This window comes from Sesamum indicum, linkage group LG6, assembly GCF_000512975.1.
Source record: "Sesamum indicum cultivar Zhongzhi No. 13 linkage group LG6, S_indicum_v1.0, whole genome shotgun sequence".
Lineage (NCBI taxonomy): Eukaryota > Viridiplantae > Streptophyta > Magnoliopsida > Lamiales > Pedaliaceae > Sesamum > Sesamum indicum.
The window spans coordinates 22,920,964-22,935,314 of record NC_026150.1 but is presented as its reverse complement, the minus strand read 5'-3'; the positions used below and the strand labels follow the sequence as shown (position 1 = coordinate 22,935,314).

General features: G+C 32.0%; 3 protein-coding genes across 4 annotated transcripts in view; 1 reads left to right on the top strand and 2 right to left on the bottom strand.

Annotated features, from left to right (window-relative positions):
* On the top strand, window positions 6,521–8,400 carry LOC105165552 (pentatricopeptide repeat-containing protein At2g42920, chloroplastic). Of its 2 annotated transcripts, XM_020694525.1 has the most exons (2): window positions 6,521–8,034; window positions 8,130–8,400. In XM_020694525.1, exons 1-2 carry the CDS (start codon window positions 6,722–6,724, stop codon window positions 8,206–8,208), a joined length of 1,392 nt encoding a protein of 463 aa, XP_020550184.1. In that variant the 5' UTR covers window positions 6,521–6,721; the 3' UTR covers window positions 8,209–8,400. The 2 variants fall into 2 exon arrangements, with proteins under 2 accessions (XP_020550184.1, XP_011082908.1); XM_011084606.2 differs by having other exon boundaries at window positions 6,521–8,400.
* LOC105165841 (exopolygalacturonase-like) lies at window positions 8,963–11,169 on the bottom strand. The gene is made up of 4 exons (XM_011085003.2): window positions 11,017–11,169; window positions 10,482–10,790; window positions 9,531–10,043; window positions 8,963–9,381 (listed from the first exon to the last, which is right to left on the bottom strand). Exons 1-4 carry the CDS (start codon window positions 11,167–11,169, stop codon window positions 9,154–9,156), a joined length of 1,203 nt encoding a protein of 400 aa, XP_011083305.1. The 3' UTR covers window positions 8,963–9,153.
* Window positions 12,735–14,351, bottom strand: part of LOC105165551 — a 4,697-nt gene continuing 3,080 nt past the window's right edge. The window contains exons 3-4 of the mRNA XM_011084605.2: window positions 13,726–14,201; window positions 12,735–13,007 (exon numbers count right to left, since the gene is read on the bottom strand). Of these exons, the coding sequence (XP_011082907.1) occupies window positions 12,980–13,007; window positions 13,726–14,201 (504 nt within the window). The 3' untranslated portion in view covers window positions 12,735–12,979. The remainder of the gene's footprint in view (window positions 13,008–13,725; window positions 14,202–14,351) is intronic.

Here is a 14,351-nt window from a genome sequence, read left to right as displayed (position 1 = left end):
TAAAAAAAAAAAAAAAAAAAAAAGAAGAACACATGTTGGACTGTCAAGTCATCAAATTAGTCAAAAGTCGCAATTCAGATATTAACATGGTTGACGACATGAAATTTTCCAGTCAAATTGGCTGAAAATAATTAAAATCATCACAATTTTAAAATTACAGAACCAAATTACAATTTTTAATTTGAATTGAATTAAAATCGTCACTCTTAACGTATAGGACTAAATTTTTTTTTTTTAAAGTTGGGAGGATTTACCAAAAGTCGGAATAGACTCCACCAAGAATATTGTGGAGCAAGGACCATAGTCTTTGGAGATAAAAAATTCCAAACATATTTGTTAGTATTTAAAAGATGTAATAATTAATTCTATCCAATTTTTATTAGATTCTTTTTTCTTTTTTGGTTTGGGTAGTTAATTGAGCTTTGTCCACCAACTACAAAGTGCTTTGTAACTAATATTCATATTCATTTTTGTATACATTTTCCTTTTTATTTTTTCAAAAAAAAGTAATTTTTAGGTAACCATCTTGTCAAGTTTTTGCCTTTATTAAGGTTGGAGATGAAGTGGGCATGTGTTGCCCCCAATTCAGACCATGTTTCCTCAGGTACCCAACATCTCATCTTCCTTGAGATCCAACTCAATCAATTATTCAAATTTTTATACACACATGCCATATATATATATATTATAGGGATAATTATATTTATACGTCTTGGCCTACGATCTATTTATAAAAATTATTCTTACTTTTTCAAAAAATATCCATTAGGATTGTCGATATCATCATACAACTACCTCTGATTTTTAAAAAGTTATATATATACACTCCGAGAAATATGAACATCACTACACGAACTACTACTGCTTTACAGTTGTCCGAGATGGTTTTTTTTTTTTTTTTTGAATCACACAAAAGATTGAAATAGTTTGTGTAAATAGATAGATTAGGGAATGTAAATATAATTATCTTTGTATTATATAAAATAATATAATAAAATATAAGATACAACATTAATTTATAATAGAAAAATCAATTCATATATATGTATGTGTATGCGTGCGCGCAAGGATGATGTTGCTCTATTTGGTTGCGGCTTAATTGGTGCCCTGATGAACAAGTATTGTTCGTTTTTTTTATATGAACGTCATAATTTTATTTTAAAAATACAGCTAACTCGAAATGGAAGTCTTAAAATTTATAACCACTTGAATTTCTCGTTTACAATCAATATGAAATATTTATCTACATAAGTGGCTATAAACATAAAATATGTCACTTACAAGACTAATGACATGGATAGTGGTCCTCATAGTGATAAGTAGTTGCTGCACGCGGTCCTTACAATCATACAAAAAAAATTATAATATGAAATAAAGAGGGAAAAAAATATAATTGTGATGTAAATGGATGACAAAGTCCTTGAGAAGAAAGAAATGGAGTGAGGTGAGAGAGAAAAATAAATTATAAAATTATGTGTTTATTAAAAATATGACATATGGAAATGGAGAAGTAAAAAGAGAGAGAAACGTGGAATAGTGGGTAAGAGAAAAATATAATAATTGTGAAATTATTAAAACAATTGAAATTGCTATTCTGATCAGATTTTTTTAAGAAAAAAAAATAAAGGGTAAATTTGGGTACTAAAAATTTTATACGATAATTTTTTTTTATAATTATTTATTACCGCACGCGGTTCTCACGAGCATACAAAAAATTCTTGGTGTGAGATGATAAAAGAAAAAAAAGAATTTGTAGAAAAAGCAAATTACAATTATAAATCATAGTAAATGTAGAGAAGTAAAGTGGGAGATAAATCTGGAGTAGTGAGTAGTTAAGAGGAAAACAATATTTGCGAGATTATTAAAAAATATTAAAATTATTAATCTGATCAATTTTTTTAAAAGAAAAAAATAAAATAAAGAATAAATTTGAATATTCAAAAATTGGTACAATGAAAAAGTTTTCTTTTATAATAGTATAAATATAGATATCTATAAATTGACTATTTTACCCTACAATCGGGTTTGATCCTTATCAGATCACTTATTAAATTTTACTTGAATTTAAATTTGTACTTTACACATTATTATTTTCAAGAATTTTGTTTTCTTCTTTCCTTATTGGTTACATCTTAAATTGAATTTATATTAGGAGTAAATATAGATTTTTATTTAATTTTGTTGTTAATATAAATAAATTGTGAAATTTGACTAATTAAATGATCTATTTGTTACACAAAAATAAATATCAAGAGTGTTAGACGTAATTTTTTAAAATATATAAAGTCTCTGGATAATTACATCAAACTTTATAGGAAAATGATGTAACTATTCCTTTGTATTATTATTGAAATGGTGAGGGATGGAAATAGAATTAAAGAAAAAAGGTAGGACCATAGAGTAAAGAGGGGGAGTTGGTTGTTGGCCAAAATCCTAACCTAGACTTTGTACTTTTGACCAATTGATGATATCCAAATTTTAAAGCCTACTTAGCTTACACTTTACTTTGTAATTTCCTATCACTATATTATATTTGGTCAGATAAATGGATAGGAAACTTTATATTGGATGAAATGGATAGGAAATTTTGGTACCCCAAAGTTTTTATTTTTTATTTTTCTTTTAATGTGTGTGTAACTGCGGGAGTCAAGCTATTAAATTTTTAAAAGTAATCAAAATTTATTTATGTGGACAAAAATTAAAATTATTTTTTTGGGATTTTTTATGATTCACTATTTTTTTTTATCTGCCACATAAACACTTACATTAAAAAATTATATAAAATTAATTTTAAATTATTATTTATATAATTATAAAAATAAAATTATTATTTTATATAATATAAATTAAAATAAAAAATTAACCTCCCTGCCCCCGCATTCGCCTCCACTAGCACCCCCCAATCCATCTCCCTTGACGCTATCGCGCCCTTTGACATCGACTCCGGTCTGGGCGACATCAACGTCCCCTAGATTGGGGCACCCCGCCACCTCAACGGCGGCCAAAGGGGGGAGGGTTTGGTGGCGGAGGCAGGAGTGGAGATGGGCCGATGGGGAATGGGTCAGGGTTAGTTTTTTAATTAAATTTGTATTATATAAAATACCTTTAAGTTTTATAATTATTTATAAAGTAATATTTTTATTTTCGATAATTTATTGTATTTATATATTTTTTTTGTTTGAAACTGATGTATTAGGTTTTATATTTTTCTTAATTTATAATATATCATGAAGTGTGTATGATTATTTATTATATGCTTAAGGACGCCATGCCATCACAGCTAGTATATAATATAAATTCAAAATTTATTTTAATGCAACTTGATATTTATTTTCATGTAAGCGCTTATATGGCAGAGAAGAAATAAAAAAAAAATATCCAATTAGTAAAAAATCCCAAATAAAAAGTGTTTCATTCTTTTCTTCCATGTCATGGCTTATGTGGCAGAGTTGTTGTTCCACTTAAGCACTCACTACAAGAAAATATGATATTTTGACAAACTATAAAATGATATTTTAAAGCTATCATTAATAATATATGTTAAGTTACAATAATTTTGATTTTATCACTATATAATTATCAGTGACAAAAATATATATATAAAATTATCATTAAATACAACTAGGGTGTAATTAGTATGTAGGAACGGGATGTGAATGGAATGGCCATTCCCACACCTTTGATTGGTATGCTTTGAGTTTGGGAATACCCATTTCCATGGGAATTCTTATTCCTTCAGATAAGGGATTAGTCATTCCCTCCTAACATATTGGAAATCAAAGTTCTTTCTCTCTCTTTTTTCCTTGTATTAGTTTAATGTTTAAATTTTAATTGATGTTAAATTTAAATAATTTTTGTATCGAGTATTGAGAATTAATTATATATGCATGGTAAAAAAAAAATAATCTTGGTATTGAATTAATTTTTATTAATTCAAAAAAATTCCTTAACTAAGTATTGAATAAATAATGATAAATGTCTGATTAAATACATTATCTATTTGATTATTTGAATTAATATTTTTATTTGAATAGAAAAATATTATCTATATGTTTGACGAATCAATAAATTATTCATTATGCAAATAAATAATTTATATAAATGCATATCTTTAATAATATAAGAGATGTTTTATAAACTGTTTATAACCTTCGGTTTTTAAAATACTATTGTTATACAATTGAATTCTATATTTTCAAAAAAATATGAATAATAATTCTTTTAGAAAAATTACAAAAGAGAAATTTTGCAATAAATATAAATTTATTTCATTACTAATTATTATTTTTTAATTATCAATTATGTTAATGGATCAACTAACGAACTAAGGAATGAATTATATTATCTTCTAATTTATTGAGTATACCAATCATAGAAATGTTATCCAATGTGATTCCTTTCCGTTCTTTATTTCATTCCTCAATCCATTCCATTCCTACTTAATTCCATTCATGTATACAAATCATGCCCTTAGTGACAAATTAGTGGTAACATAAAATAGTGACAACTATTATTTGTTGTTACTAGATCGTCACTATACACGAGTCACTAATTGTATTTAGTGATAACTTTGTGCACATATTTGTCATTAATTCATGTTAATAACAATTTTTACAAAATAATAATAATTATTAAAATCATAAAATTTCTTATTGTGACAAAATAAACAGTTCTGTCATTTGATTTTTTTGTCATTAATCTTCTATTTTCTTGTAGTGACTTAGGTCGAACTTGATTTTTAAAACAAATACAAGTCAACAGATGCCCTAGAGAAAGCCCTTATTTTTAATCACTTAAGCAAATTCCGATCACTTTTAAAAATTTAATAGCCGGAATTTTATAATTATAAAAAATAAAATAAAATAATAAAAAATAAAAATCAGGGTAACATTTACCCTTATATCTAGGGTCCTTATTTCGTCACCTTTTAATATACGGGATAATAAATATTATTAAACCCTTGTCTAGTAGAATAGATTATGAAAGTTGGATTTGGAGCAGGATGTGGAGGATCCATCAACTTTACAGCAGCATTCAAAAGTCATATAGGATATAATACATATTAAAAATGGAGTGAAATTGGCAACACAATCGAAAATCAAACATCTTACTATTGATATGATTCTAAAGTTGTGTTCTATTAACATTTCCAGGAGCCCGTTACTGCAGGACTTTGGAGGAGCTCCACTGAGTTCCTCAATTTGCAGCTTGCATTATACTGTCGACAGGCAAATCAAGCAGTGGATCATTTAGCAAAAGAAACGGCAACGTCCAATTTTAATGACATCATTTACACAAACTGTCTAAGTTTTTTTTATAAATTTTATACTAGCAATAGATTTAGAATATTTCGAAGAATAATATCGCAAATGGATTTATATAACTAGCTATACTATTATAAAAGAATTTTTTTTTTGTCGTGCTAATTTTTAAATACTGAAAATTTACCCTTCATTTTATTTCTTTTCTTTAAAAAAATTTGATCAGATTAGTAATTTCAATATTTTTTAATGCTCTCATAATTATATTTTTTTTTCTCATAACTACTCAGTACTCTATATTTCTCTCTCATCTTATTTCTCTACATTTATTACAATTTATTTTTTATAATTTATTTTTTTTATCATCTCACACCAAAAAAAATGTTATACGTTCGCGAGAATCGCATACATCAACATCTTGTGTATATAAAAACCTCTATCTATTAATATGTAGTTTGTTTTGGGGTTCAAAAATATATACAGTAAAACCTCTATAAATTAATAACCTTGGGACCATGAAATTTTATTAATTTAGAGAGATATTAATTTATCGATAATTAATATTTTATTAATTAAAAGAGAGACTTTTTAAATTCAGCAAATTTAGTACATATGTATTAAAATAATTGAATTCATATATGTTTCATTGATTATATTCATGCATCAATCAATTCTTTGTAACTAATTAAATATATTTATGTATAATATCAATTCATTGTATACAATTAACTATCATATTCATAGAAGCATGTATCAATTCATTGAAATTACTTACATATACATGTTTACATTAATTCGTTGCACTTAAATAACTATTATAGCCAATTAAATATATTCATACATGATGAATGAACATATACTATATAAATCTCAATATGAAAAAAAAAATAATTCATAATACCCAACCATGTCTTTTCATCTAAAAGGCATCGCAAAATCATCTATGAATGATCAAATGCGTAAAGCACTACAGACTTCATATTTTAGCAAATTATCATAATATTTATAATTATAATATTTATGAATTATTAATTTAGAGTTTTAATGGGACCTAGTATTTATAAAGGAATTTTCTGAAAAATTATTATCTTATTATTTTATCGAATTTGATGATTTTTTACAAAGGCCCAAGTCGGGACCGGAAGATTTTATTATTTTAGAAAGTTTATTAATTTATAGAGTATTAATTTATAGAGGTTTTACTGTATATATAAAACAGAAGCTGTAAAACATTGTAATTTATCCTCATACAACTTGTCGGAAGCACCTTATCCATTACCGCGAACTGATGAGAACGCCACCGGAATTTGCCCATTTTCTCCATTAATTCACAAACCTTAAACTCTGCCACGAAGCCACGCTTAAAAGGTAAGAATCTGTTCTGAGCTTTCATAACTGTGCAATATTTCTTCTCCTATTACACATTGATCATTTGATTCACAAACAAAGTTCACACACGAATGCCACCATGTTTTTGCTCCTTCAATCCACCATCAACCTCTATCTCAAAGTTTATCTCCGACCAACCATTCCTGTCAATGCTGGAAACCAACTGCCACACAATCAAAGACCTGAAGAAAATCCATGCCCATATCATCAAAACGGGCCTAGCGAAAGACGCCGTGGCTGCTAGCCGGGTCTTGGCCTTCTGCGCCACGGGCCCGGACCGGGACTTGGTCTATGCGTTCTCAGTCTTTAGGCAGATTGAGGAACCAAATCTTTTCATTTGGAATACTGTTATCAGGGGGTTCTCTCAGAGTTCAGACCCTCATGTTGCGATTTCACTTTTTGTTGAAATGCTGGTGGACTCGAGAGTTCAGCCCGAAAAGCTCACTTATCCATCAGTTTTCAAGGCTTACACTCAGCTGGGGTTAGCCGAAGATGGAGCCCAGCTTCATGGAAGAATCGTTAAACTAGGATTGGAATTTGATCCGTTTATACGAAATTCGATCATTCACATGTATGCGAATTGTGGGCTTTTGGGCAATGCTTGGAAACTGTTTGATGAAGATAGAGATTCGGATGTTGTCGCTTGGAACTCGATGGTTATGGGCCTTGCAAAGTGTGGTGAAGTGGAGGAATCTTGGAGATTGTTCTGTAAGATACCATGTAGAAATGAGGTTTCTTGGAATACTATGATCAGTGGTTATGTTAGAAATGGGAAGTGGATTGAGGCATTGGAGCTTTTTTACGAGATGCAGGAGATGGGGATTAAGCCTAGTGAGTTTACGCTGGTAAGTGTGTTGAATGCTTGTGCGAAATTAGGAGCTCTTGAACAAGGGAAATGGATCCATGACTATATCAAGAAGAACGGTGTTGAGCTGAATGTGATTGTAATTACAGCAATCATCGACATGTACTGCAAGTCTGGAGACGTTGAGACGGCACGCCAAGTTTTTGTGACCACCCCATGGAAAGGGCTGTCATCTTGGAACTCAATGATGTTAGGCTTAGCAACAAATGGCTTTGAAGATGACGTATTTGAGTTGTTCTTGGAGCTTGAATCTTCAAATCTTAGACCGGATTCTGTGAGTTTCATTGCGGTTCTAACAGCATCCAATCATTCAGGACGAGTCGATAAAGCAAGAGAGTATTTTAAACTGATGACAGAAACATACAGCATCGAGCCAACAATGAAACACTATGGTTGCATGGTTGATGTTCTAGGCAGAGCAGGTTTGATTGAAGATGCAGCAGAGCTTGTAAAAAGTATGCCTATGAAACCTGATGCTATTATATGGGGATCGCTGTTATCAGCCTGCAGTAGTCATTGGTACGTTGACAGTGCTGAATGGGCAGCAAGAAATTTGATATCGTTGGATCCTGATGACACGAGTGCTCACGTATTGTTGTCAAACGTCTATGCAGCCTCAGGGGATTTCAGGAAAGCAGTGCAGGAAAGGATGACGATGAAGAAGAAGCAGATGGAGAAACAACCGGGATGTAGTTTGATTGAAGTGAATGGAGAAGTACATGAGTTCATGGCCGGTGGAACATATCAACCGGATATAATAGAGGTTTAGAACAGAACGTAGTTAACGGTCATATGTTAAACTTGGCTTACTAGCATATGTAATACATGAGAACATACAAATTTTTTCCGTTATCTATAGACATCGAAAATTGGGCAGGCTCGCAATTTTGCATTACATGGAAGAAGCAAAAATGCAGCTTTATGTTGCAATTTGCTAGTACATGAGAGATATCTTTCGTTTGGCCAGGATAGTGATCGAGGTCGTATCACAAAATTTAAGATAATGAATTGGGCAGGGGCCGCGCGAACGCAAGCCCCCTCTACCACAAATTACGACGTAGGCTCGACCACTATGGGCCGACCTTAGGCGGGCACCCCTCCTGAGTGCAATGGAGGTCACCAACCTAGGCCATGGGCCTTCTTGATCACCCATCGACCCCGTCCAGGTAAGTATGTATTAATGTGCCACTAGGTCCCCATTTATTCACTTTCCACCCTCGTCTGCAGTTTTGCTATCAATGTGGGATAGTTTGCTCCAACACACTTTCAAGAATTCAACATGCTAAATTTTGGTAATTTTGATTTTCCCATTTAACAAATTTGGATAATTTCTGAGATATAATATATCAAGCAGATTAAAGTATCCCTCAAGTCCAGGATTTCTTTGATTCGAAATAAACTTCATGAGTTTCTTGAAGTGATCGATCAAAGACAGGATTTCAATGAAAACGTTCTTCTGATTCTAGACCGTATGAGCAACGTTTGCTCCTCCAACATATCTACACCTTGAGTAAACTAAAATACACCACTAGTGCAAATTGAAACACAGGATTTTGTGCACTAAAGGTGTATATGTAGTTCAAGTTAGTGATTTAGTGAAAGCTGTAGTTACTGCAAGTGAAGCAAAAAGAAAAGCAGCTAGAAACAGCCAGCAGGGATCTGTTTTCCATAAGAAGATCCCAACACATGAGAACACAGGGCTTTCGCCTGTCCCCCACGGCCCTTGTACGCCAAGTTGATGTTTATGATTTTGACGTTCTTGCAAGGCAGCGCCCCACTGCATTGTAGATTCACCGCAACTTGTGTACTTGAGATGCCCCAAATGTTCTTGAATATCACATTCTCTATTTGCACAGCCGAATCACCCTACAAGAAAAGAAGTATCATCACCGATACATAAAGAGTATTTAAGGACAATCATAGTCATTTCAACAGTGAAAACATGTGGGGTCTGGCATACGTAGATGGTTATGATTATTTGAAATTTCAGAGCACAGGACGTCAAAAGAGCTTACCTCTAGGCACTGGGCTAATGGGCAGTATTGTTGATCAATAACAAGAGGGTTGTGGACACTTATCATGGCAATGTCCTGAAAGGTTATGTTTGAAGCCAGACTATACAAGGAGGGAGCCCATGTTTTGATCCTCACGCCGTTATCTGAGCCTATAAACGTGCAGTTTCGCACGCTTATTCCTGTGACATATTCGTGCTGATGACTTCTGCCCAGGCTCCCAACGCTAATCCCATGACCCGGCCCACAAGAGACGTCGGATATGTCGATGTTCTGGCTGCCAGAGACCATGGATATGCAGTCATCTCCTGTGCTGATGACGGCCCGTGAAATCTTGATTCTGCTTGAGCTGCCGATGCGGATGCCGTCTGTGTTGGGGCTGTTCGCTGGTGCTGACAGCCTGATGTAGCTGATGTCCATGTTGTAGCAAGCAAATATGTTGATGTGGGAGTTCTTGCTGTTGATTGATCTTAGGTACTGGATCTTTGAGTTTCTTACGAAATCGAACCTCAGTGTCTGAAAATAGTAAGATTTAAGACAAGAAAATCTCTCACTAAACAATCCATCTTACAAGCTTTCCTTTTCTGAAAATTTCAAATCAGCACAAATAAATCCAAATTTATTAGTAACTGCCATTGTTTCATTCTGAAATTAATTTTTTATAGTTATCAACTCATTCAAACAGGTCTCTGAGATTCTGCATTTCCATTTATATGAATAATCTTTGAGATGCTATAAGTTTATTTCCTCTAAAATCCATCACATCGCAGAACCCAAAAATTCTTCAGAAAATTGCTCTAATTAAACTTTATTCCCTATATATGGCAAGAAAATTCATCTCAAAATTAACAAGAAAACAGAATCTCACACTAATTAAAAATGAAGATAAAAGAACAATTCTACTTCCAATGATATACATTAATCTAACTGAATAATTACAACAATTGAACTTACAGCAGGAAGAGGCTTGCAGTTAGGATTCTTGTGGCAGTCATTGTATTCCCATGCAGCAGCCCCTTGGCCGTCCAAGTATCCGCCGCCCTTCACCGTCAGGTTCTCCATGTACCGGAAGCCGATCCATGTGTCAGTGAAGAACTTCCCGGGATCCGTCGGAGCCCTTAGAGTCCCTTTTATCAGAAAGGTCATTGAACCATTGCATGGACCCTCAAAGGACACTGATCCTAACAAATATGTCCCTTGTGGGATCGTAACCCTACTTCTTCCATTGTACGCACATGCATCTTCCCATGCTCTAAGAAAGGCCTAAAACAGGGAAAAACAAGAAATATTATTACAATGAGTCGTAAAAAAGTGAGATCCCACACTTTTTAAGGTGGTGGTTAACCCTATCATAGGTTGCTTATAGGAAAATCGAACCCATAAACATCTAACTAGAATATTTTCCCTACCAACTAAGCCAACAAGTGTTGATATAACAATGCCACCTTAAATATACGAGGTTTGTTTTTCTGATATATTCATGACTTACACGAGTGCTGTCCGTTCTTCCGTTGGCGACTGCGCCGTACTTGATGACATGAAAGGATCTTGGAGGCAAAGAAACACCTCTAACAAGTACTAAAATGGACAAGAACAAGAGAAGTGATGAAGGGATCATGTTAAGGTAACATTTGGCTGCCATTTTCTCTAATTAGTTCTTGTGTTTGTGATGAACTCTTTGCAAATGTAGATTACGGATACGATGTTGTCTTCTTGATACTGTATGCCATTTATATATATAGGCAAGTGGTTGAATATAGAATCATAATGCCACAGATTAATTCTTTCTTTCCATTTATAAATAGAGAGGTTTTTGAAAAAAGTGGGTTTTTATTAGTTTCCATTGTGAGATCTCATTTTGAAGAATGAAACGCCAACAATTTTGCCACATAATTTTGTGAATTCAATTGCTTTCTTAACATATATTAGATATAGTTGACCAAAATCAAAAGAATTCTATTAATTTAAAGAGATTGTAAATTATTCTTTTCTCTAATTATTATTGTAAAATTTAAAACCCCATTTGTAATTGACTTCGGATGAGAAGAATCCGAAAGTTTAATAAATTCATAAAGTTAACTGTATTTTCAGAAAAATAATATATATTTCGAAATTATAACTTTATGTTGTTGACCGATCAAGTGAAATAATCTAGTCAATATTTCTGAATCTATTTTGAATAATATTTAGTAATTCTAAAAATAAGAACATAATGAAAATTTTAATAATATTAAAATGGTCAAATATAGAAAAATGCTTATCAAATTTCAAAATTAATTGAAGAGGTTAACTTTATAAGTTAATAAATGGAATATCGACTGGGTCAATATGCAACATTATATTGTAAAAGGGTACATTATGGCATAATTATGAATATATTTTCTTTATTTGAAAAATTATAAAAAATCCTTTCAAATGAAAATTAATTAGGAATAATTGCATTGGTTCTCTTAAAGTTTGGTGTAATAACACGTAGACTCGTATAATTTAAAAAATTACACTTAGATACCTTGATATTTGTTTCCGTCTTATAAATAGATCCCTTCATTACTTAAAATTCATCAAATTTGTTGATATTAAAAAAAATTATATTTATCTAATTGACTTATTACAGGCCAAACACATGTTTTTCTAACCAAATTAATAGATAAGGGTAATTTGGTAATTTGATCAGAAAAATATTTATTTGACATGCAATAAGTCAGTAATAAATCAATTGAATGTAAATATAAATTTTCATTCTTTTTTTTTTTGTTATCAACAGACTCGATAAATTTTGACTAATAGAATGACCTAAGGCAAAAACAAACATTAGAGATACTAGATGTAATTTTTCAAACCACAAGAGTATTTACGTGTAATTAGACCAATGAGAGAAAAGTGTAATTATCCCAAATAAGATACTCAGGTGAAAATTATTGCTTTAGCCTTGCTAAAATTAAAAAAAAAATATATGTTTGAAAAAGTATCTAAATATATGAGATCAAGTAAAGTGAATAATTAATAAGGCATAAATCCATAAAACAATTTTAAAACTTTTAAAATATATATATGATTATAATTGAAAAAAAATATTTTAGTCAATTCTCTAAAATAGATAAAAACTATAACTAAGAAAATGGGCTCATTGTGAATAGGGTATTTGTAATTTACCTAACAATGAAAAAAAAATTATAATTAAACCAAACATAGGAAAGGTGGGGGCAATTTATAAATACATGAATATATTGCTAATTAGTATGTACATTACTCAAGTATTTGACAAGCAAAACAAATAGTTCACAGGAAAAAATAAAATAGTAATAGCCAGCAGATATTTCATCATCATACACATGCCTGCTCATCTCTCTTTGTGTGATTCCTTTGATCAGAGAAATACAAACAAGGCTGTTCCAGGAACAAAACGCAGCTCATCTCTCATCATCGCGCAAAAAATGGCACTGCATTAGAACTCATTTTGTTTGCTTCATAGCTGCAATTCTGTGAACATATGGATTGTCAGTAACCAACCGCAGAAAGAATAAAAGGAATTTGATGATAACTCGAAAAACTGCAATTTTTTGTCTTGCAACTTAGGGGTGGCATTGTTAGGACATCCGAGTATTGAGATGGTAAATTTACTCCATGTTTTCCATTTTTGTAATTTCAGCACACTGCTGGTCGGAGACTTTGAATTCAGCTAGAATTCAATCACGTGCTGCTCGCATGACTAAAAAAGTAGGGGATTTTTCATTTTAGAGGGAAAATTTGCATATTTTAGTGTGGGATTACTACTCATCAAATTTGAAAGACTAAAATTGACACTTCTTAATTTATAAGACTTATAATTGAAACGTCAGCAATCATTTTAGTCCTATAAATTAAGAGATGGTGACAATATCAGTCCTATAAGTTTGATGGGTAATAATTTTAATCTCACAAGCAAAATGCATGCGAATTTTCAACCCAAAATGCCAAATCGCAAATTTTTAGTAAAGTGAGCCTCATGTGATCAAATTCCGACAAAATTATATTGTTCTCCATGGGGCAGTGAACTAAAATTGCAAAAATTTGAAAGCATAATAGAGTAACTTGCCACCTTGATATTTGGAAGTCCTAAGAATGCCACCCCTTTAAAGTTAGGACCAAAAATGTAGTTTTGCAGATGAAAACATGTAAAGCATTAAGCAACAGTTAAGAGTGTGGTTCAAACAAAAACCTTTCTCTAGTATGCCGAACGCCCTCAAGAATTTCTATTGCGTGTTGCACCTTTGAGTATTCTGGTTTTTCCTTCCTTTCCAGAAGTACGTTTGAAAACCTAACACATGTTTCGAGTTCTTCTTCAATTTTGTTGAGCTGTTGATCCAAGTGGTCCATGAACTCCTCGAATGTGGAGATATCCCTTGGACTCTGGACACTGTCAGGACCAGTAGACTTCTTTTCGATGAAAGACTTCTCATGGTTTGTTAACTCATTTTCTGCATGGATGTCTCCTTGACTATCTGAAAAAACTTGTAATTCCTGATCCTCTGGAAATTCCAGATTATTCATACACAAGTGCTGACTATCATCTGTATCATTTTGACTTCCCTCCACTGGAGATACAATTCGAATGGGAGTAGGAGCTTTGATCTCACTGACTTCAAGATCCAATGCCATGTTGGAAATTAGTAGACTTTCCTTCATGGTAATTGCCTGAAACCAAATGGGATCTTCAGACCAAGTTTCAGCTGCAAAAAATCTTAAGAGAAAAAGAATTCCCTCTAGCTCCTCAGCCCGGGAAAAAATAACATAAAATAAAGAAAGAAAAGGGTCTATAGCACAATGTTCTCTATGTTCCAGGAG

Coding starts and splice junctions, on each gene's coding strand:
- LOC105165552 (XM_011084606.2), top strand. CDS start 6,722: ATGCCACCATGTTTTTGCTCCTTCAATCCACCATCAACCTCTATCTCA.
- LOC105165841 (XM_011085003.2), bottom strand. CDS start 11,169: ATGGCAGCCAAATGTTACCTTAACATGATCCCTTCATCACTTCTCTTG. Junction 10,791..11,016: donor GAAGAACGGACAGCACTCGT/GTAAGTCATGAA, acceptor TCCCTGTTTTAG/GCCTTTCTTAGAGCATGGGA. Junction 10,044..10,481: donor ACTGCAAGCCTCTTCCTGCT/GTAAGTTCAATT, acceptor TACTATTTTCAG/ACACTGAGGTTCGATTTCGT.